The sequence below is a fragment of the Sylvia atricapilla genome, chromosome 3 (genome assembly GCF_009819655.1).
Source record: "Sylvia atricapilla isolate bSylAtr1 chromosome 3, bSylAtr1.pri, whole genome shotgun sequence".
Taxonomy (NCBI): domain Eukaryota; kingdom Metazoa; phylum Chordata; class Aves; order Passeriformes; family Sylviidae; genus Sylvia; species Sylvia atricapilla.
This window is the reverse complement of record NC_089142.1, coordinates 5,464,837-5,487,687: the sequence shown is the minus strand read 5'-3', so window position 1 is coordinate 5,487,687 and position 22,851 is coordinate 5,464,837. Positions and strand designations below refer to the sequence as shown.

At 39.4% G+C, this 22,851-nt stretch overlaps 2 protein-coding genes across 2 annotated transcripts in view; both read left to right on the top strand.

Moving 5' to 3' along the window:
• The window catches only part of CYP39A1 (cytochrome P450 family 39 subfamily A member 1), a 349,396-nt gene that overhangs the window by 174,271 nt on the left and 152,274 nt on the right, over window positions 1–22,851 (top strand). The window lies entirely within an intron of this gene.
• The window catches only part of CLIC5 (chloride intracellular channel 5), a 50,790-nt gene that overhangs the window by 3,980 nt on the left and 23,959 nt on the right, over window positions 1–22,851 (top strand). The window contains exon 2 of the mRNA XM_066314690.1: window positions 22,660–22,769. Within this exon, the coding sequence (XP_066170787.1) occupies window positions 22,660–22,769 (110 nt within the window). The remainder of the gene's footprint in view (window positions 1–22,659; window positions 22,770–22,851) is intronic.

Here is a 22,851-nt window from a genome sequence, read left to right as displayed (position 1 = left end):
TAAGTTGGCAGGCAGGTTCTTCTAGAAAGAGTCATTGTTGTGGCACTGATGGATTAATATTAAGGGTGTATTCATCAGTGTCCTGGGCTGCATCAAAATCAGAGGGACCAGTCAGTTGAGGGAGATGATTCTGTCTCTCTACTCTACTCTTTTGAGACTCCACCTGCCCTGCTGCATCCAGCTCTGGGCTCCTCAGCAGAAGGAAGATGTGAACCCACAGGAATGAGTCCAGAAGAAGAGGCCACTAAGTTGATCACAGCACTGGAACACCTCCACTGTGAAAACAGCTTGGAGAATAGAAAGCTCCAGGAAAACCTTACAGAACCTTCCAGTACCTAAAAGGGGCTAGAGAGGGACCTTCCACAAGGGCATATAGGATGAAGGGGGATGGCTTTAAGCTAAAGGAGGGTAGGTTTTTACTGGATGTGAGGAAGAAATTCTGTGTGTAAGGGTGGTGAGGTCCTGAGACAAGTTGCCCAAAGCTGTGAATCCCTGACAGTGTTCATGACCAGGCTGGATGGAGCTCTGAGCAACCTGGTTTTGTGGAAGGTGATGCTGCCCATGGCAGGCAAGTTGGAATGACATGATCTTTAAGGTCCCTTGCAACCCAAACCATTCTAGGATTAGGTGAGCAAGAGCTTTTGCTTAAAAGGTATAAGGCTTTACTTCTCAAAGTGTCCACCCACAGTCACACTGAACACCTTTCTAGAGAAAATGTGAAGGTGCTGCAAGTGTACAAATCAAAAAAGACCTCAGAGGCCTCCAACTTCCACAGTCACTACTTCAGACATTTAACATATCTCCATCTGCCAGCTGACTGGGTCCTTTAGGATTATGTCTAAAAGTGATGGCAAGATTTTGAACCAAACTTACTGTTCTGAATGAATGGGTCAGTCAGAGAGCCTGGCTGTCAGAACAGAGCAATCAACAACAGTGTGCTCCATCAAAGTCCTAGGAGCTGCTGCTCTCTGCAAGGTGTTGCTGCCCCTCTTGGGGACACAATTATCCCAGAAATTATCTCAGGGAGGAGCAAGATGGTTTTTTTTTTCTGTGTTTGGGGTTTTGGTTTGGTTGGTTTTTTTTTTTGGTTGGTTGGGTTTTTTGTTGTTTTGCTATTCTGGTGCCTTTTTTTTTAGTGCATTTTCTGGATTTTTTAAAAAAGTTATTTCTGCTGAAAGGTTATTTCAAACCAACCTTGGTCTGGATTTTGCTGAGATGTTGTCACATAGCCTTACAGGAAGATATAAATAAAAGTGTTACACCTGTTACGAGCTATCATTCCTCACTGTTAAGGCTTTTGTGGTTTTAATATAAGAGGGTCACTCTGATAAGAAAACTGATTTCAGTTTCAGAATTTCAGGGTTATCACAGTCAGTACTGGTTTTGCAAACAGGGAGAGATAACTTGATAGGAACCTTTTAACCCTTTATAACAAGACAGCTCTGCAGTGTACTTGATTCATAGACTGCCCTCAAAAAGTGTTGTTTTTTTTTTTTTTTTTTTTACTGATGATTAAAAATCAGAATCAGATCTGGAGGGCTCTAAGTTCATTTTTGTTTCTTGAGAAGTGTGGCTATTTCCTGGGTATTACAAGCTCAGCTTGGCTTTCATACAAAATCATTCCTATGTTTAGCTGAACTTTCTAGATAAAGAGGAAATAACAAAGATAAAAAAAGCACAAAGAAAAATAATGACACTGAAACATCTGGTCCAACCTGTCTGGTTCTCCAAGACTGACAATAACATTTTTTTGTTGCTAAGCCTTTCACATTTTGAAGGAGCCACAACCACCCTACAAAGCAGATGTGTACAGTGTATGCAGTCTCTTGACAGTTTTCAGCTGTCACCCTGGAAGTGGTGGAAGCACAGGGTTTACTGTGTATCCTGAATTTTTACTTTTTGGAGCTGCTAAGCGGGTGATGGGCACCATTGTTTGTTTCTCTTCAAACTGCTTTTGGTGAGGCAGTGCATGATCAGCAGCCTGAGTCTCCTCTTCCAGCATCCTGGCCTTGTGCTTTGGTATTAACGTTACAAAATTTACAAGGTTTACCAGTAGTTTGGACACCAGGGAGGAAAATAATTTTATTAGATTTGTAAAACATCTCTAAATGAGTTTTGAAAGTTCCATGCAGAGGGACTCAAGTATTTCAGTGTAGTGGTTCTGCTAAGATCTTGTCAAATCAGGAGTGATCAGAGTGACAAATCAGTAACAACTGCACTTCTGACCCACGTAAATCAGGGAAATGCTATCTGGACTGATCGTTGCTTCTTTGTTTGGTGGTTGTTTTTGTTTGTTTGTTTGTTTTTAATTAAGCATTTTCAATAAAATAATTTAAAAAATAGAGGAAAAACATCTGTCTTGACAAGAATTAATTTTGTTTTAAAATTACATTAAAAAAAAATTCAATGAATTGCCATATAACCACCTAGCAAATGTTTTAAAATTACAAGTTGCTTGTTTTTACTTGTGATGAAAAAACCCCAATACTTTAGAGAAGCTTTAGCCTGAGTTATGCAACCCAGGATCAGTGTGTCTTTGTGTCTGTTATATCTCTGAGCATTTGCAGGTTTTGTTTTTTTGTCAAGACAAGGGCTTTGTTGGTGGGAATATAAGAGACAGGCAGTAAATTGTTTAAGCAGGCCAAGTTTATAAAGTGACTTGGCAGGGATATATTCACTATCCCTGCCACCTTGAACTGAGTCTGGAATGTTTGTAAGATGGCCTGGGAAACTGGGTCTCAAGTTAAGAAGGGATTTCCAGCTGTGTCTCCTGCCTAAGTTCATGGTCTCATCCTTAGTTTATGGTTAAATGTGAATGAAAGCCTAAACTGCCATGGTTTGGGGTCTTTTCTCCATTAATAGCTGTGACTATTGCTTTTTATTAAACCTGATGCTATTGATATATGTGGTTATTTTGATCAAAACATCTGATTAAAATGAAACATATCCCAATGTTTTGTTGAATATGCATACCTTCTTTACATGCCTTTACAAATGGGATCCATTTGAGTAAATAAGAATTCAGAAACATTCAGCTTGGGTCATGGCCACAAAAGAGAGTCAATTTTGAACTGCTGCATTCAGTGGCAGGAGAATTAGGCCTGCCTAAGTGTATTTGAGATCTTGTTTAAACTCCACTTGCTAGCTCCTTCCTTTTTTTCAGCTTTTCTGAGCCACACAGAAATTGGTAAAAATTGGGTAAAACTGTGTTTTAATTTTACCATGAAAAACTGGTGATATTTGTAATTATCATTGCTGGTACTTAGAAATACTCACCAGTGTGCTCTGGGTGCTCTATGTTTAGCTGCAGGTTGCTCTTTTTCCACCTCTGGCAGCTCCCATCTCATCAGGCTCACAGGTTGTTGTGTTGTGGTTCAGCAATGACAGTGAAGCTCCAGCGTCCTCAGGAAACTTTTTATTGGCAATACATGGCTCTGCTGAGGCTAATCCAGAATAGCAAATGTCACTAGGATCATTTGACATAACCTCCCAAAAATACACCGGGACCCTTTCCAAGGGAGCCAGCAGGAAGTACGTCTGCCTGTGCTTCAGGATTTGATGTTGGTATCAACCCACCTGCCTATGTCAAATAGAGTTTCATGGAAGGCTGTGTAAGGATTGTTGAGGAGAACACAGTGATCATCACAGCAACAATATCACTTTTAGTTCTTGTGTGGCACATAATTCCTCAGAATGTGGCAGATATGAGCAAAATAATGCCAGCAGTGCTGCAAAGAGGTAACAGAAACGTTATTTTGTTAGTAGTATTTCCATTTTTCAGCTAGGAGCTCTGGTAGGTTTTTCAAATTAGTCTTTTTTTTAACAGAGTCTCTGTGTTAAAGGCTGTGCCTTTATATGTTAGTTTTATACATGAATAATAGAAGGTTTCAGTGATAAACTTTTTTTTAGCTAAGGTTGACTTAAAGTCAGGGAGAATCAGTTGGGATAAGGAAAGGTTTGGTTTTGTGCTGGATTCAACTTATAAATCTTACATGATGTAGGAAATCAGAGCAGGCACCTAAAGTGCTATAGTAGGTACTTTGTAAATAGCTTGAGGTGATTTGTTTGACACAGTAAAATTTCACGTGGAAATTTCCTTATTCCCTTTCCTTCCTTGTCTCTTGTTCTCCCCACTTTTTTCACTTCTGTGTTTGTGACATGCAGTAAAACTCATCTAGATGGGCTAGCAGATATATACATATGTTCATCTGGAGCTATGGGTTAAAACCATCTGTTTTTTGTATGACTGAGAAGTTTAATCAGCATCATGTATTCCTGGCATGATTTTTTATATTCAGCTTAAGACTTGGAAATTATTACAGTGGAACAGAAGTAATTCAAACTGTATCCAGCTGTGTTTTTTATTTCCAAAGCCAGTAATTTTATCTAATAATATCTGAGGGTAGAACTTAATCTAACTGATTGCATTTACAAGATGTCATTGTCGTTTGTTACGTAACTTGATTGCCAGTACACACATAAATGTAGAATGATGAGTCCATAGGATTTTTTTCTCTCTCTTAAATTTAAAGATTCTTTGTAAATGAGTATTATTGTGTCCCCCTCAAGAATAATTTGATTACTTATTTTTTAAAGTGTTTATGATTTTACTCTTCTGTATGTATTTATATTTTATTATTGGTGGTGTTCACTGGCTGAAGTGGTCTTCCATGATTTAACACATATTCTTCTTTGATTCAGTGACTCTGATGCACCACAGAAATGTCATGGGTACTGTGTTATAAGAAAAGATATGCCAAAAAAAGAGATTGGATCACAAAGCCCCTGAGATGCAGTTCTCTAACACATCGTGACAAAGCTTTGCCATGTTAAAATGTCCCCAATGTTGTCAAAATCTGTAGCAACTTTTTTTGGTGTTCCATTCTATGAAAAAATGACCACTTCAGCACTTTATCTTAATAGAAAGCAGCAGCACAGCTCCCACCATTCAAACCCTCTGATTTTTATTATTTTTTCTAATCAAACTGTGAAAAGGTCCTGCAATTCAAATTTTACATGTTAAGCTCAGTAATATTCCCAGGTTTTGACCCAAATTCTTCGCAGGATTTCTTTACTTTTGTGCTTTTCTGCCTCCTTCAGTGACCCAAGGCAAGTTTTTCAGGCTTTCCTCACCTTGGTAAAATGCTGAAACCAGTCTTTCTCTGGTGCCAAGTTTGTGCACATGTGTTAAATCTTCTGTAGGATCAACTTCTCTGATTTTCCTGCTTGTTCTCACACACAAACAGACTCATAAATTTATACCAGTCTTGTAATCCCCATGATTTCTGTGCTGGTCCCCAAAGTACCCTGGTTACTTCTTAAGAGGTATTGTATATCTGGAGCTCTAGAGCTTCTCCAATTTTTGCCCCTGTGCACCTGATTTCCAAAAGACATTGAAATAATTCCTTTTTATGTATTTCTGGCAACCCTTCATAAAACTAAAATAAAACCCTAATTGAAATGCATTTCAGGAGAGCTGTGTTGGATTAATGCATCTGTAGGACAGTAGGAGTTGAAACTGTCCCTGCTATAGCTGCTCTGGTGTAAAGGACATTATATTAAGGATAAAGGTGCTCAGATGGTGACAATTTGCTCTTACAAATCCTCATCTTGATAGATGCTAATTTTATGTGCATGGCAGATGACAGAAGCCCATGGCATTTAACTGTATGTGCTTGCTGCAAAAGGTAATTAAAATGCTCAAGGCCTAATATTCAAGGCTGCAATGGATTTTCACGTACTTTAAATTCTGTAAAACTTGCAAGAGTATTATATGGGAATAGTAATTTTTTCCCCTTCTTTATCTAAATCCTACTGTAGAAAAGCCATTTTTTAGCTATTTCTTCTGCTTCTCTTGCATTTCATAGAATCATAGAATGGTTTGGGTTGGAAGGGACCTTAAAGATCATGTAATTCCACTCCCCTGCCATGGGCAAGTACACCTTCCACTAGACCAGATTGCTCAAAGCCTCATCCAGCCTAATCTTTAATACTTTCAGGAATGGAGCATCCACAACTTCTCTGGCCAATTTTTTTGTTTCCTTTGGTCTAAGAAAAACATATAATGACTCAGTTCACTATTCAGTACCTCAGATGTTAAAACCTGTTCATGATTCTGTGAATGAGGTTTATGCACAGAGGAAATTTGCTTGATTTAGGTATGGCTTTAGTTTCTGTTTCTCTTAACCAAGAAGATGCCAAGGCAGACACAGTTTGGTGTTTTTTGGTTTGTTTTTTTTTTTTTTTTCTGCTGCTGGTAAAGACATAGGTGTAATATTCTATTTCTTGGAAAAGGGTTCATCAGCTCCAAAAAGACTGTGCTTTTTAGGCTCACAGTGGAGTTCAAAGTATGATGAGCTAATCCTAGTATGCTGCATCTCAGAAAACATCTGACAGCTGAGTTCAGCAACTGTCTTCAGAAAACACTGTTTACCATCAGTTTTAAGTGTTCAGAAGATGGATTTTTTTGAGAAAGCGTTGGGGTTTGTTTTTTTAATTCTTAGTAGTAAAACACAGGGTGACACTAGAAATTCTCCAGACTTCCTAGGTGCTGATAACAATTGAGCATCCTTAGACTCCAGCTCTGCAAAGGGAGCTGTGCAGGTTGCTCTGTGCTTTGGCAGCCACCACTGAACATGATTCTCTTTGCAAAACCCATTCCCTGAGGTAAATAAATAAATAAATAAATAAAAAGATGCTCTTTTTATAGCATTTTCATAGCAGTCATGGTCAGTACTTCACAGGTGGAGGAGCTGAGAAACCATGGCCCTGTGCAAGGAGGGGCCTCTAGAACTTCACCTTGGTCCTGTGCTCTGTCCTTTAGTCATAGCTCTTATGTCCTTTGGGTTTTGTACAGCACTTAGCATGACTGATTCAGTGTTCATATGCCACTCAGGCTTAGTAATTCACAGTAAATAGCCCAATAACCAACACACAAATCATACTAATCCCAGCTGTGTATTTTTACTTTCTCTTTTTACCACCGTTAATAGTAGGCATAGGTCAAGGTTTGCATTATCTTTTGACTGACTGTTTTAAACAACACACAGAGCTTATGTATGTTAGGGCACTGGAAAAGAAGTAGAGAAGAATAATTTTAAGGCTTAAAAATTACTTAAGATTGCCATCCTGAAGGCAGCCTTTCTCCTTTAATTAAAAGAGCAAACATCATTTGACTGCAATATTAAATATATCTAGGGGGTCTTTTTAATACAGTGGTAAGAAGTATAACAAGACAGAGAATCACAGAATGGTTTGAGTTGGAATGGACTTAAGGACTGTCTACTTCCAATTCCTCTACCATGGGCAGGGATGCCTTCCACTATCCCAGGTTGCTCCAAGCCCCATCCAAACTGGCCTTGATCCCTTCCAGGGATGGGGAATTCACAACTTCTCTGTGCAACATCTTAATAGTTAAGGCCAAATGTAGTCAGAGTAGGAGTAGGCTTAATAGTAATTGTTGGAATGAACCACCAAAGAAGTCATGACCTGTCTGCCTCTGTTTCAGATCAAGACTAGATGTGCTTTGATGAAGCACACATAGTTAAGGACGATAAAGGAATAAACATGCCAGAAAATCTGCAAACCAGCAGGGTGTTGCTATGAAGGAGGTCTTGACAAAGCAGAAAAGAGCTTGACTGAAGCACAGAAGGAATCTCTGCTTTCAGCAAAGCACAAATTTCACAGCAGCACAAATTTGGTTGAGGCCAGTCTGACAGAAATGATGTTGAGATGCTGCTTTCGTATCCTGGGTGTGATAATGGAATGTGAATAATTTAGGTGCTGGTTAAATATGGGATTGCTTATCTTATATGCTTATCACACCTGGTTATGAAAGGGCCAGACTTTGGAAGGACCTCCAAGGGCTGAGCAGACTAGTGCTGTGTCAGTACAGGTCTGACCTTGGAGATGAGGAAGAGCTAAACTGGGAGATACAAGAGTAGAATTCCCTTTCTGTCTGTTGTTGCCTAAGTCATGACACATGTGCCTTGGCTTCATTCTCTGTGAAATGTTTGCTCCAACATCCATTTTCATATCTATGTAGTCCAGTAGCATGTCCAGATAAAATTTCCCTCTTTTCCCTTTATACAGATGAGTGACTGTAAAAGCCACCCAATCATCGTGGATAATTCCTGACAAAATGCTAAATTAATTTTCAGATTGGGCTGGTGCTTCTCTGTATGGATTGCCAAGCTTGTCCTCCTCACATTTTAACACCCAAATAAACACCCTTGAACCTTGACATCCAAGGCATGTAGCTGTTGTTCTGTGTGCTGGTGTGTGCCTGTACCTGTGTATTGTCTCAAACAAGTGGAAATCCGAGAAACCAGCCCTGATGGATCATCGCTATTGTTGCCGGTGTTTTTCTAGATTGTGACTCAATTTGTGTGGGTCAACAGGCACGTTGTGTTACTGCTTTCCTTTTGCTTTTAGCTGCTGAATGGGCAACTTCAAACAGATGCAAATGCATATCATGGGGGGAAATTATTTTCTTTCACTGCCCTGTGTTTTGTGATGAGCCATTGCTGCTGATTCAGTGTGCAACTGGAGACCTGTTTTGCTTGTTTATTTTATTTATAGTACTTTTTTAAAAAGCTCTTCCTGAATGAAGAGGGATTGAATCATGGAATATTCTTGCAGGTTCTAGGTTCTCTCAGAATGGCAGTTCTGGTTGTTTTTCTGTGCTTAGTTCTTTTAAATGCCCAGGACACACCAAGAGGATCCAGTGCAACAGTGCCCTTAATTATTAAGTCTATTTTCAGTCTCCAATTGACATTTGGTTCATTTTAATTAACTTTTCATTCTGACTGTTGACTCACCCATGCCGTTTGACAAGGAATTCTATTTTGCCCTTTTTTGTACCGAGATGTGGTGAATTTAAATTTTTGTTTTCTTTTTTAAAACAATATCTCTGAGTCTCGCAGTTAAGCTCTAGATCCAGTCCTAGGGTCTTGCTTGAGGTTCAAAAATGATGTTTTCTCTGCATTAAGCACACTGTACTCAGCCTGGTCTGAGATGGAGCCACAAGAAGGTCCTCAGAGTGCACAAATGAATTCTTCTCTTGCATATTTCAATTCCATATTAATGAATCTTCAATTACATATTTCTATAAACACTCTGTAAGTCTTCTTGCTATTTAGTCTCTAATAAAGGCAGCTGGACATGGATGTGGGAAGACTTTTTTCAGAGTGAGAAGTATCCACTGTCCGTCCTGGCTCGCTGGCACCAGCTGCCCTATAACTTGTGTTGTGGGAACACTTCATTCTCTTACTGAGCATAATCTCTGCTCGATGGCCTCATGATTCAGAGTTTATCTCAAAAGAGATGATTCAACAATAATAATAAATGTTAAAAACGCTGACTGTAGACAGCTCCTCAGCTCCAACCTTGAAGAGCTGGGGAGGGATGTGGCCAAGATGGGAACTCTGAAGAAGTTATATAACTTTTATATAAAGTTATATATATTTTTTATAAACTTATGTAAACTTTATACAGTTGTAATTAGTCCCATGACATCTCTTTCACTCTGGGCACCAAGGATTATTAATTTTTTAACTTATTAAAAATTATTTGAATATTTATTTAACATTTATTGAAAGCCATATCCAGGATCTTTGAAAGTGAGTGCAGTGTTAGCACTAATCCCCTTGTGCCATGCTGCCAGAAAGAGGGATTTTGTACTAACAGATGTTTAGCTTTTCACTAGAAGTGTGAAATTATAGGATTTCTCTTGTTATTTTTGGAAGACCACCCATGTGAGCTTGACATTTTACAATAATAGGGAAAAAATATCTCAATTTTAGAGAGAATTGTAAGTAAAGATTAAAAAAAATCTTGTTTTCAGATCTTATTCAGGTACTTGAGGGAATTAGGCCCAGCTGTACACAAATGTATAGAAATTATTCAGAAATTATCTTGCCAACTGCTGGTTTCCCAATTACCTGATCAACCTGGATTATCTCCAGAGAAGGTGGCTCTTTCTTGTGAATTTAACAATAAATGGGTGAGGATATTTAGAAGATGTGACTCTTGTGTCCCATTCCATTTCCACCATATTGAAAAGGATTTGTTTAATTTGAACGAAGCAGCTGGGTGACGGTGTCAGAGAAGCAGAGTGGAGAGCCAGAGAAAGGGATGGGAGGTGGGAGCACGTCTCAGAGCTGTCACCACATTGGTGGTGAAGCCAGGGAATGGGGAATATGGCTGAAAGGTGAGGGGCATAAAATGAAATAAAATCAACAAAGTGATTGTTTTCTCGGGGGAAGAGTGTGAGCAAGAGACATTTTGGGAAGAAGGCTACTGATTATTTCTGAGAAAGCTGTGAGAGGAAAGAACAGGCTAGAGAAGAGTTTTGCTGTACAATCATGCTGGGGTCACTGCTGGTCTTTTTGGAGTGTGCTCCACTTAGAGCACTAGGGACTTAGGAGTGATAAGAATTTTTAAAAAAAGATGATATTTGGAATTGACAGCATGATCAAGGATCCCAGAAACAAAAGGATACTAAGAGGTGAAGAGGTGCTAGAGAAAGTGCAATTTATTATTTTAATGAATAGCATTGAATTAAACTAAATTAAGCTTTGAGTTTGGGTTGTTTTGTTTTGGGGTTTTTTTTCCATGCTGTATAATAGTTAAAATGAAATCAGAAGAAATTCACTCTGAGCATCAGGTCAAAATTTGTTTTGAGAAAATTGTCAAGACTCTTTGCTACGCGAAGTTTTAAAGCATTTCAAACTGACCAAAACAGCACAGACAGAGAAGTTTAAGAAGTCAGCCTGCATTGAGATACTGAGTAAACAAGAAATATGTTCCAAACTTCTCTCATTGATCTGTTTTTTCTGTTTACAGCACTTATAATACATTAATTTCACAAGCCCATACTGCAAAAAAAATTTGTAAATTCTACTTTTACTAATGAACATACTTATTCAAAATTTCTCAACTGCATTTAGAAAAAGCATCCTAAAATGATGCTCTAGGAAAGCATCACTGTTTATTTTCTCCATAATTTGACATTGAATGCACAAACTGTTTTGCTTTTAGATAAGTCCCAAGGAATATTTACTTGCTCTTTGTGTCCATGTCTTAGACTCTTGTTTTCACTGCAGGTAGTTCCATTTATAATCTCAGACCTTGCTTTCTGTTTCTTGTTTAATGAAATATTCAGAGGGAGTGGCATCAGAAAAGACTGCCTTGTAGTGCAACACCCCTCTAATGGCTAAATACAACTGCATGTCTATGTAGATAATCAGATGAACAAATACAGCAAGGAAGGAAATATTAAAAGTGAAAAAAAATCCCCTCAATTCTGAACTCTAATTATTTCTCTGTGAGTAGATGGAAAACAGAGGATTTGCTTATATAAGACATTTTTATTCTCATTAAGCGTCGTTCCAAATAACAGTAATATTGTGTCAATATTAAGATTATTAGAGTGATTTTGGGTTGCATTTGGAAGTCACACCGAGGTGCAAATATCAAACCAAAGATTGGTTTGGGCCTGTGGTTTGCTGGTCCTTTGCAGCACAGCTTGATCTGCTTTCGGTGAAAGTCAGAAACACTCATCACATCTTGGGATGGAGCTTCCCCCTGCCCTCTGCAGGGCTGTGGATTTTGGAGATGCAAAAGGAGAGAGGAAGGCCTGGTCCTGCCCCCTCTGTGACACCTCCTGAGGGCTACCAATTGCTCTTTTAACCCATTCAGAGTCACAGAGGAACAGTGTTTTTATGATGTTAATAAGGTACACAATAAGACCCCTGAGGACACTTTATGGGATTGGCTGACAATGGTAAATGCCCTTATCAGGACACTCACCATCCAGAACTTTATTTGCAGTGCCTGGCAAGTGACTATCTTTTCTAAGACTGCAAATAAAGTCATGGAATTTCAATAAATAATTCAGCCCTGGATCTTATTTCAGGTTCAGCGTTGACTTTCAGCACCTGGCTGCTGTTATTATTTGTGAGTCTGATACGCTGCTTAGAGGCATGGAAATTTGGCTGCTATTCACCAACATTTGCAGAATATGCTGTGTGACCAGATTACTACCCCTGGGCTCAGAGATTTTTAACAGACCTCCAAATTCCAGATGTGCCAGATTTAATTCTTAAAAAAAAACCCCATGAATGATTCTGGTACTGTAATGGGAACTCTGCACGGATCTTACTTTGGAGAAACAACTCCTGTATTTGCACATGATCTCCACTAGAAACAGGAATAATTTGGCTAGAATTTGCATTGCCTATGACACCTTTTGACACTGATCTATCTCTCATTTTATTTTCCGCAGCTTCCCCAGAAGGGGAAATGCCTTTTTTTTTTTAGTATCTAATTAGTTTTCAGGATATAGAATCATCAATATCTGAAAGTATTAAAATCGATGCTTTTTAGATAGCTAAATAAGAGTTATTCACAAATTCTTCAGAGCACTTGTGGTTTTAATCATTTATTAGGCAGAAACTAGTGAATCCAAAGTATGGCTATGCTTTCACTGAAGTCAGTGGAAAATTTAGTGGGAATATTTTGTGTGAATCCTGACTGTTATGGAGTTAGAATCAACTATTAGTACATTGTCACTGAATCAGAATATTTTGAGTAGGAGGGGACATTTCGAAGGTCATCTAGTCTGATTCCCCTGTAGTAATCAGGAATGTCTTTAGATCAATTTGCTGAGAGCCTTGTCAAGCCTGACCTTGAAGGTTTCCAGGGATGGGGCATCCTCCACCTACTCCATTAGAATACAACACATGCCTTTAGGGTGTGCCACCTAAAGGCAAAAGCCCTAATAAAATCCTGCAGGCTTAAGCTTCTAGAATGAAGGAGCTGCATTATGGATATGCAGAGCATGAACAGGTACTGGTATCAATATCTTGCAGAACAAGATCCTTCCAGTACCTGAAGAGAGCCAACGAGAAAGATGGAGAGAAAATATTTACAAGAGCCTGGAATAACAGGACAAGGGGGAATGGCTTAAAACAGAAAGAGAGCAGGTTTAGGTTGGATATTAAGAAGAAATTCTTCCTGATGAGGGTGGTGAGGCACTGGCACAGGTTGTCCAGAGAAGCTGTGGCTGCCTCATCCCTGGAAGTGTCCAAGGCCAGGGTGGATGGGGCTTGGGGCAACCTGGGATAGTGGAAGATATCCCTGTCCATGGCATAGGGGTTGGAAAATAGATGATCTTTAAGGTCCCTTTTGACCAGAACCACTATGATTCTAAGTTTATTTGTCTTAAAAAAGGATTTGTGACTTTCTTGCTCCAGGAATCTTCTTTTCCTTGACTTAATTCTTCCTATGAGATACACCATTGTCTCCAAAACAACGAACAGTAGCTGATGCTTCAGCATCTCTATTGAATTTTACTAAAATCATGACAATTTTATAAATACTGCTGTGTCCTGACTTTCCAGATCTAATCACTAAGGTTCCTTCCAGTACTTGAACCCACGTGCATAAATACAACGGATAGATAAGAAAAAAAAAAAAAATATTGCATGCATAAGTGATGTGAAAGTTAGGTACCTTTTGGAAAAGCCCAGAAATGAGATGTTGACTTCCCTGGATGCGGGAGCTGCTCCCTGCAATGCAAACAGGCAACACTAGAGGGGATTTTACTACCACTCTATGTGAGGCATGTGCCTCTCCCAAAACCCCTCCCAAAACACATGTTCTAGTTCAGCCACAAGATGTTTGGCTACAGGCTGAGCGAAATCTATGCTTGTATGGTGCAAAAGGTCAGGAAAGATTATGATAATTGTCCCCTCTGGCCATGAAACCTCTGGGTGAAATTCTGGTCCTGTCAAAGTCACAGGCAAAATTACCATTGGTTTCAGTGGAGCCAGACTTCATCCTGTGCAGGTTTGGAGGGAAGCAAAAGTCTGTGCCACCAAGCATCCAGCACTGGCAGCAGGAGCAGCTTTCTTGTCAGAGTCACTAATATGCACAGTTAAGGATTTTTAAAACATCCTATTCCCCCTCTCTGCTCTGCAGCAGGATGAAATAAATCAAGACCAGTTTTACTGACTTCTTTTGATTTCTTCAAAGCCTCCACTGGATGTAGATTACACAACCTCCTTAGAAACACTGCTTTGTGTTTCATTAGTCCTATAATTACACTAGGGTTTTTTTTCCCTCCTAAATGTTTATTGTTGCAAATTGAGCAAAATACTTAATCCCATCCTCTGTGGGCATGAACAACAATGGATCATCATTCTCTTTGTGAAACAGTCTTATACATGCTTGGGGACTGTTAAGTTGTAGTAGAACATGTGTACATCTCATTAGCTTGTTGCTGTTTCCTGTAGAAGCACTGACTGATGAATCACATTGTGATTTACGTAAAACCTCCTTCACTTCGCCCTCATCAGCTATTCCCCATCCTGCATTTTGTATGTTACATTTTGTTTTTCTCACATCTTACACTTGGAGGTTTATTTTGCTGAATTTCATTTAAGTGATTTCAGACACTTTGTTCCAACTTCTTAGCATCACTTTGAGTCTACTTCTCTCCTGGGAAATCCCAGTAACCTCTCTGTGCTTGTTGTTGTCAGGAAATTTTGTAAGGTTCTGTCTGTTCCTTCCTCCATTTTGCTAATGGAAACATTAAATATGACTCATCTTGTCACAGACCTTTATGGTACCTCTATTTGTTATGTGTTTATGTGCTAACAGAAAGCTTGATTATTGCTGCTCCGTAAGTATTTTTTCAACTATTAGTACAAGCACTTTGCAGAGGTTTCATGCAGGTCTTGTTTCCCTATTTTGTTAATGAAAATATGGTCTGGATCTGATGTCATAAATCTTACAGAGGTCAGCTGCAGGTATCTGCTGTTTCTTTCCTACCCAAAGTGCTGGGAAACCTGGCAGAGAACAAAATTTACCTGAGTTAATTCGTGTTACTTGTTCCTGATATCTCCATATTGTTTTTTCTTATCAACTTTAGATCTCCACACTCACTTGTGAGTTATTGTTATTCATTTGTTCCTGTATCTTTGTATATATTAAACTTACATATCTGACATTTCTTGAGTTCTTTTCTTGTTCCTGTGGTATCTTACAATGAATTATTGATGGGTCCCCAAAAAGCAAAGCTTTTAAAAGCTGTTCTCTGAGGTTGCATCCACTGGCTGATGTGGGTAGCCAGGATCCTGTTGAGTGATGGAAGCACAGTTGTTTTATAAGATTGGAAAAGGCTCAGCAAGAAGTGTAAAGGATGACTTTTATTTGTCCATCAAGCCAAGAATGAAACACCTGTATTTTCAGTCCACTATGTTCTGAAACAAAGGAACTTTGTGCACAATCTGCTATCAAGAGCTATGATAAGAACAGCAATATTTGGTTATGAAGAATTCCAAGGTTTTGCTATAAATTGCGCTAAGTCTAAACACCCCATTTTAAAATATTCCCAGTATCACTGAACAGAGGCTGTGGTGGGTTTTCTGTGAGGAGAGAAACTGCGGTAGTAATTTAAAAAGGAAATTTTGGCTGCTGGGTGGGCTGCTGGGCAGCCAGGAGCCCTGTGAGTCCTGCTGAGCTGCATGTTGTGACACCTCAGCTTTGTGTGGTTCCCAGCAACCTGTCCTTGGGGCTGGCCAAAGACCACAACTCCAGGTGTGTTCCTCAAGGGGATATTGCCAAAGCATTCATACATTTCCATCAGGTATTTGTCAAATTCCAAGTGACCTCCTTAAAGAGTATTCTTCCAATGGAGATTTTATTTTTGAACACTCTGAATTTTTTGTCTAATTGCTCAAGAACCTCAATGTCAGTGATACTTCCCTCTTCCTGAGGCTTTTAAAATCAGCTTTTCATTTTGGGTGGCTTGTGGCATGATTTGCCGAGTGTACAGAGTTGATACTTGTGAAAAGTCAGCTGCCTTCAAATTGTGTCACAAGATCTAAGACTGTTAGCCACTCTGAAAATGTCAGCCTGCATTTAGCACCCATCCTTTACCTTGTACTTTGCTGACATTAAAAGAATATAAATACATGCTCTATGTGATTTCTTTCTACAGTACTGCTGGTGTTACTTAATGACACTTACTCTTCTGTGGGCTTTTCCCTTATACATCATCACCCTGTGAAAGTCAGTCTTGGTGTTCAGAAGTTCCCCACTGGGGAACTCACATTCCAGAAGAGCAGGCTGGAATATGGTCTCTTGGAAAAAAATATTTTGGTACCAAATTTTACATATATAAAACTTCCTACACCAAATACATACATATATATATATATATGTATGTATTTGGTGTAGGAAGTTTTGTTATAGTTCCCACTACCTGTGATTATCTAATATTAAATTCTCATTAAGTTGACCATATGCAAAATTAAGTAACAGATCTACAAATATAAATTAGATGAGAATTGTGTGTTCTAGGGTGTCATACCAGCTCTTCTACTCTACTGATATTTGTCAAGTCATGGAACTTCAGAAGAAAGCAGAAGAGGTAATGAAATAGCATGGAATCCTTTCCATGTGATCAGACCATTTACCCATGTCTCATCTGTAGTTTTCTAAATCTAAACTGCATGTGACTGATTGGGGTTCTCAGACATCACAAGGTTTATTACAGAGCAAAGTGTATTTCATGCAAGATCAAATACAGTGCCCAGTGGGTCCAACAAAGCCCTTGAAGTAACTGAGACCTATTTGTGCAGGTTGATTCCTGTGCATTCAGCTGTTCTGCTACCAGGACCTCAGCTGATATGGCAGATGAATCTGATCTTTAACTGTGAATATCCTAAGCCATCATGAAAGGATTCTCTGGAAGAAGCCAACTTATTAGGACTGATCTGTTCCTGCCTATTCTGCCCCTCACATGGATATAAAAAATTGAAAAGTCATGATTTACCAGACCTGTAGATAACATTTGTCTTGTCCTAACTACATGATGCCCATTGGGTCTCCAACCTGCAGTTCCATCTCCTGGAAGTCCTGAAATGTCTCAAGAGTACAAATACATCTCTTCCAAGGCTGCAGAGATCTGGGAGTGCAGTGACAGCTCCTTGGAGATCCTCAGCCCTGCTGACGTGCTGCTCAGCTGGTTGAAACCCAGTGTGAGAAGCCAGCTCCCCTCAAATTGGCCAGCAGCACAGACCAGTTCAACTTATGTGCATCTGAAATATATGCCTGTATGTAATGCCAAGCTTGGACAGCATTTTGGCTGGCTTTTGGGGAGCTGGCTAAAGAGTCTCACCACTTCCTTTTTGTTTTGTTACTACCCTGACAGTCCTTCAGGCAAATGCTCTATTTTTATTTGACATATATGCACATGGTTCTTTTACATGTGTGTGTGCTTAGGAATATATTCCTGCTCTATCTTGCCCTCCCTTCAAGGGCTGCTGCCCACAGCTTCTCCTAGCAAAATGAAGTCTCAGGAAAGGTCCAATGAAGTTAAAATGCTGCATTGCAAATTTATTATTGTTTTTATAGGCCTCGGTTCAGGAAAGTACTTAAGTATGTGCTTAAGTCCTATTGAAATCAACAGGACTTAAGAACATGCTTAAAGTCAAGCATATACTTCCTCTGAATTGGGATGTATTTCAGCACATGCTTAAATGCTTTCCTGAACCACAGCCACAGTCAACATGAGTGTCCTGTGATACACAGGGCTTGTGAAATGAGATTTACTTAAGACCTACCAGTGCTGCTCTATGAATGTACAGTTCTTAGCTTGCCTCTCTGTTGGTGGCACTCCAAAAAGTTCACTGGCTTTTGCGTTTGGATGAGAAGCTGGGAAAGAAAAAAAGACAAGAAAATGGAAGAAAAAAATATCCCTTACTAAAGCAATACCTTGGCATGTCTGATCTCATGTTGCAACCCATGTTTTTTTCCCTACAATGGAGATTTGTGCTATTGTGTGTGGTATAATTACTAAGACAGATTTTTTTTTTCTTAATAGTTCAATAAATAGGATATTTCCTGGCCTGCTTTGCGTTTCCAATAGGATTTTCACTTCCCCTTTGGGTACTGAGCGTAAGGAAAGTAAGTGTCAAAAGGCAGGAGCTTTCCCAGTTTTAAAACAGAGAGGGTGTAACCATGTGTAATGTGAGCCTTGAGTTTGATTGTAGGGATGATGAAATCAAATCCCTCCTTAATCCTTACTAGGAAACACTGAGGTGAATTAGCCTGCTTGTTTTTGTTAACTTTTAAAAATCCTTTTGAAAAAGAAATGTATTCTAATGTCATCAAAAATATCTCCTTGCTTTACCCTGCAGTCTAACAGACCCCTGGACCACATGCAGAGTGACCTCAATGCAGTGAAAATGAAAGAAGGGTAGAGAAACCCAAGTACGTTATTTGCCTGGAAAACCCGCAGTGCTTTGCCATATGCAAGTTTTTCCAGTGCTGCCATTTTTAAGCTAGATGCTTAGTCATTATTATTTATGGTGTATTTCTTAAAAGTTCTGTATTTTGGGAAAAACTGGAACTTGTCATTTTTTGTCTCCCTTAAGGTGAGTTAAAATAATATACAGTTGTCTGTGTGTATTGCAGTACCTATGCATGTCCCAGTTGGAGTATTTTTGGAATATGTATGGAAATTTATTCCAGTTATTTCATTTATAGCAAAGTATTGCTTGAACTTGAGAAGAGCTCCTTGTTCACATCATTCAGCTGTGCTGTGCAGTGGTTGGAGGCTTTTGATACTGCCATGACTTCACAAAAATACTTGACTCAAGTTCATAAAATCGCTGAGACTGTTTTTTCTCCCTCCTAAAACTGCCTAAATTTTGTTAGTTAATAATTTGTTCATGCAGCCCCCACACATGCACACAAATGCCATTACGGTTTAATTAATTCACTAAAAATAGCTGAACTATTTAAGGAGGAGCACCTTATAATTAATAAAGGAGAACATGTTGTTCATTCTTGCCATTACTCAGAGGGAAGCAGCTGGTCTGACAGGAGGCTTTTCCTGATGTGATTATACTGAGTTCTAGGGCAAGACCTTGCATCATTTGGTGAGGGACAGAAACAGCTGGAGACTAAGCAGAAAAGGATACTTTTTGAGTAGGTAAACTGATAAAATTATGTTTGTGGGAAGCAATGGGAGCAGAAAGTGTTGTTTCTAAGATGGAGAAATGTAAGTTTCTAGAAATTCTGTCTCCACAAACTCCAGACTTTTCTATTGCTTGGGTTCACATTCATCCCACTTAAAACTAAGACACTCAGTGGATTCAGCCAAAGTGAAGCTTCGACAGATTCATTTTTCAGATGTGCATCTTGACCTTGCCCAAACAGGAGACCTTCCCTTGGGCCCTTCCCTCCTAAGTTAAACTTCATTGGGGTGAGTAATGATTGGCCAAAGAGCCTCACCTAGCAAATCCTAAATCTATTATACTTTTCCACAGTCACTATGGGAATTTTCCTTTTCAGGTGAGACTCTTCTCAGTAGGGAGTGCACTTTAACAACTCTATCTCCTTTATCCTAGTGCTCACAAAGCCTCAAGTCTGTCCCTAGCTGCAATTCTTTTATTCTTTTGTTCGGAATTGTCAGTACTGTCCCTAGTTGCAATCACTGTATCAGAAATATCCAATATTACTGGCAGGGAGAGTGCATATGTCACCAACTTGCTCCGTTTTATAAGTGCTTCATCACTTTTACTGTGTTTCAGGGAAGCTGCATGAGAAAGCTTTTGTGAAAAACAGCAGGGATAAATGGTGGTTCTCCAGCTTGTCAATTATTTGTTCTTTTCTTTTTGTCCACTGCTTGAGTTCTTGATCTTGATGAAGGTGTTATTTAATTCCTACCTTTCTGAGCCCTTACCCTTGAACAAATATGTAACAAGTTTGTATTTAGGCACTATTGGGGTGCTGTACTAAAGCTGTTTTTCTTTGAAGCTCAGAGTGACTAAGCCTGGGAAGTTTTCTCTTCTTTCTCATCTCCTCCTGGTAGTTAATAGACTTCACAAGGGATCTCAAAGCACTCTGATAAGCCTTTGAAGTTGTTACCTAATAAGGTTTTGCTCATTCTGAGTGCTGAACGTTGAATTACTGACTGCTGTTAGAAGCAATGAGAAAGGGCTCACAAAACCGACAGAGCCTTGCCTATAATTTCCACAGAAAAAGGGCTGAATATAATGGATAAATTGTGTTGCTGGGGAAATTTTGATTCTGTTCCCTTCTCTGTCACCAGTTTGCCTTGTGATTTGTGGTAGTATTTTCAGTTATGCCAGTCACATGAGATCAAAACCCATGAGTCGGTCTCCATCCAAATCATGAGCCTGGTTTCCAGATCCTGGAGCTTTGAACAGAGATCATATCATACTTTTTCTTTAGTTTGTCTTTTGTTTTTTGGAATTTCCTTTGCCTATTCCCAATGTGTCTCTAGCAATAAATGTTTCCCATTGCTTTGGAAGTGTTGAGAAGGAATTTATGTCTATTGGAGGCCACGTTTGACCTACACAATTAATTTTATTTTTGATCACCAAGTCAATCTCATTTCTTCCAGTTTTCTCACCTTCTTCCTTTTCCTTATGACGTCTACGTCCCTTACCCCCACACAGTCCATTACTTCTGTTTCTTCTTCTTCATTATCATTCTTCCAGGCACATGGTGTAATTCTTGGTGATGCCCTTTGCTAAGAGTTGGACTCAATGATCCTGGTGGGTCCCTTCCAACTCAGCAGATTCTGTGATTCAGCTGCTCTGTCCCTTCTTTAGTCCTCTGGTCTGGAGATGTTTTTTCACCACTCTCTTGAAGGACAGAGGACGTTTAAGAATGTGCAGGGTAACCCTTAATCTTTGCATGAGAATAAACAAATGGAGAGAGCAAGGAAATTGTGTTCTGTGTTTTTCCTGAAAAAGATGAAATTGTGATTTATGACTAAGATGGTGGGAAAATCAAGGGAATGCTTGGTGTCATATTGCTGTTTTCTCCCATAGCATTTTCTTCTTTTCAGGAAGGGCAAGAAGTCAAAAGCTCCTGGCAATGCTAAATCCAAGTCAGAAAATGTGACCTAGGAGTAATTATGGCATGCACTATGGTGGTGCCTGGAATTCCCATAGTGACATTGTTTCTGTTGCCATGAAACTTGCAGAACAGAGTTAATGATTTAATTAATGAAAATTTGCAAAACCAGACTACTCATACCTCAGGTAGATGAGAAATGCATCCTCTCTTGCTCATCCTCATGCCCTGCTACTCTTTCACCCACACTGTTTGTTGATCCTTGCATAAGCCATGTGCCAGACATATTGCAGATCCATAATTTGAAGTAAAACTGCAACCAGACTGTTCCCCCCCCTATCCAAGTACCTCTAGAGTTGGAGTGCTTGAAACTGGATCTGAACCTGGATCAAACTCTTTACACAGCTCTGCAATTTGCAATGGGTTTTCTCCAAGCCTTGAATTCACACTCTCCCCATAGTTTGGTGACAGGAAATGTGGAATTTGTTTTTAAAACCAGAATTGTCGAAAGTTCCATTCGAGACATGAGAAAGATTCTTGATGCCTACCAGAAAAATCTTTTGGCTGAACATTTCACAGGCAAGGCCTGAATTTGTACCAACCGGACATGTCTCAAAATGTTTCTAGTTGTGCTGGGGCTATTTCACAGAGCTGCAATAATTAGAAGGGATTTAGTTGTTTAGGACAGAGAAATGTTACCTCACAGCTTGAATATTAATAAGAGAAAATTTATGAGAGCCAACAGAGTAATATAATATTGTCTCCAAAGGAAAAGGGCATTTATTTGCTTATCTCTTTCATCAGCCATTTTCGGACGCACACTGTGCTTAAAATACAGTTATGCAATCCATGTGGGTCAACAACGGAAGGTTGGTTGCTTCACCAGGATTATGAGAATCTTTTAAACACAATGGTACCACAAATTAAAATGGAAATCTATCAAAACAATTATCGTCCTGAAAGCTTTGGCCACAAGCATAATTACTGTAGAAGGATGTTGTCCTTGGCCACAGCTTTGGCTCAGTTCAGCTGGTGGTATTTGTATCCCTCCGTGGCTCAAAGTTAAAATTTGCGTGGCTAAGGACCATAAATTTTTAGAAGAAAAAATGGGTTGTTCTTCAATGCTAACACTAGCAGTTTTGTATTGTTGTGTAGTGGTTTGTAGGCAACTCATTAGATACTAGGGATAGGAACAGGCTGAATGTGGTGGCTGAGACCTGCCTTGAACCTCAGAAGGATTCAGATGGAGATTTCTGTCTGGACCTGGCTGTTTGTGTCTGAGGCAGCTGTTGATGTGAACAAGAAGGAGTCAATGTCCAGAGTTTTTGGGTTTAACTCTAAAGTACATGATTTAGATAGTAAAACAGTGAAGCAGATATTGAGCTGATATAAACTGTAGTCTACAGACTTAAAGCAGAAGTCAGGTCCTGAGTTTGTCCAGCCTGTACATGAGGCAGGCAGTCCTGTAGGCATGAGTTGAAGGAACACCCTGGATGTTGCTTGTCATTAGCAAGGGACAAATCTTAGAGATGTCCTCAGGAGAGGCTCCATGTTGCATCCTTGAGCTCCTGACAAAAGGAGTTTTACTGAATCCTGCAGTGACTCAATTCTTGTGTTGATGATAAACTATATTAAATAACAAGCACTGCTGGTTATTTTAAAATGCTTATTTTTCTTTCACTGTCCAATTTTCCATCTTGAGGGAGGTAAATGAGTAACAAGTCTGAAATCCATTTTTCCTCTCTTTCTCTTCCCCAGGCTGGAATAGATGGAGAAAGCATTGGGAACTGCCCATTCTCCCAGCGTCTCTTCATGATCCTGTGGCTCAAAGGAGTTGTGTTCAATGTTACCACTGTTGATCTGAAAAGGTAAAAATTGTTCAGTTTAATTGAAAATAGGTGTATGACCCAGTGTTTGCACTATAGAAAGACCCCTCCAAGTTGAATAAGA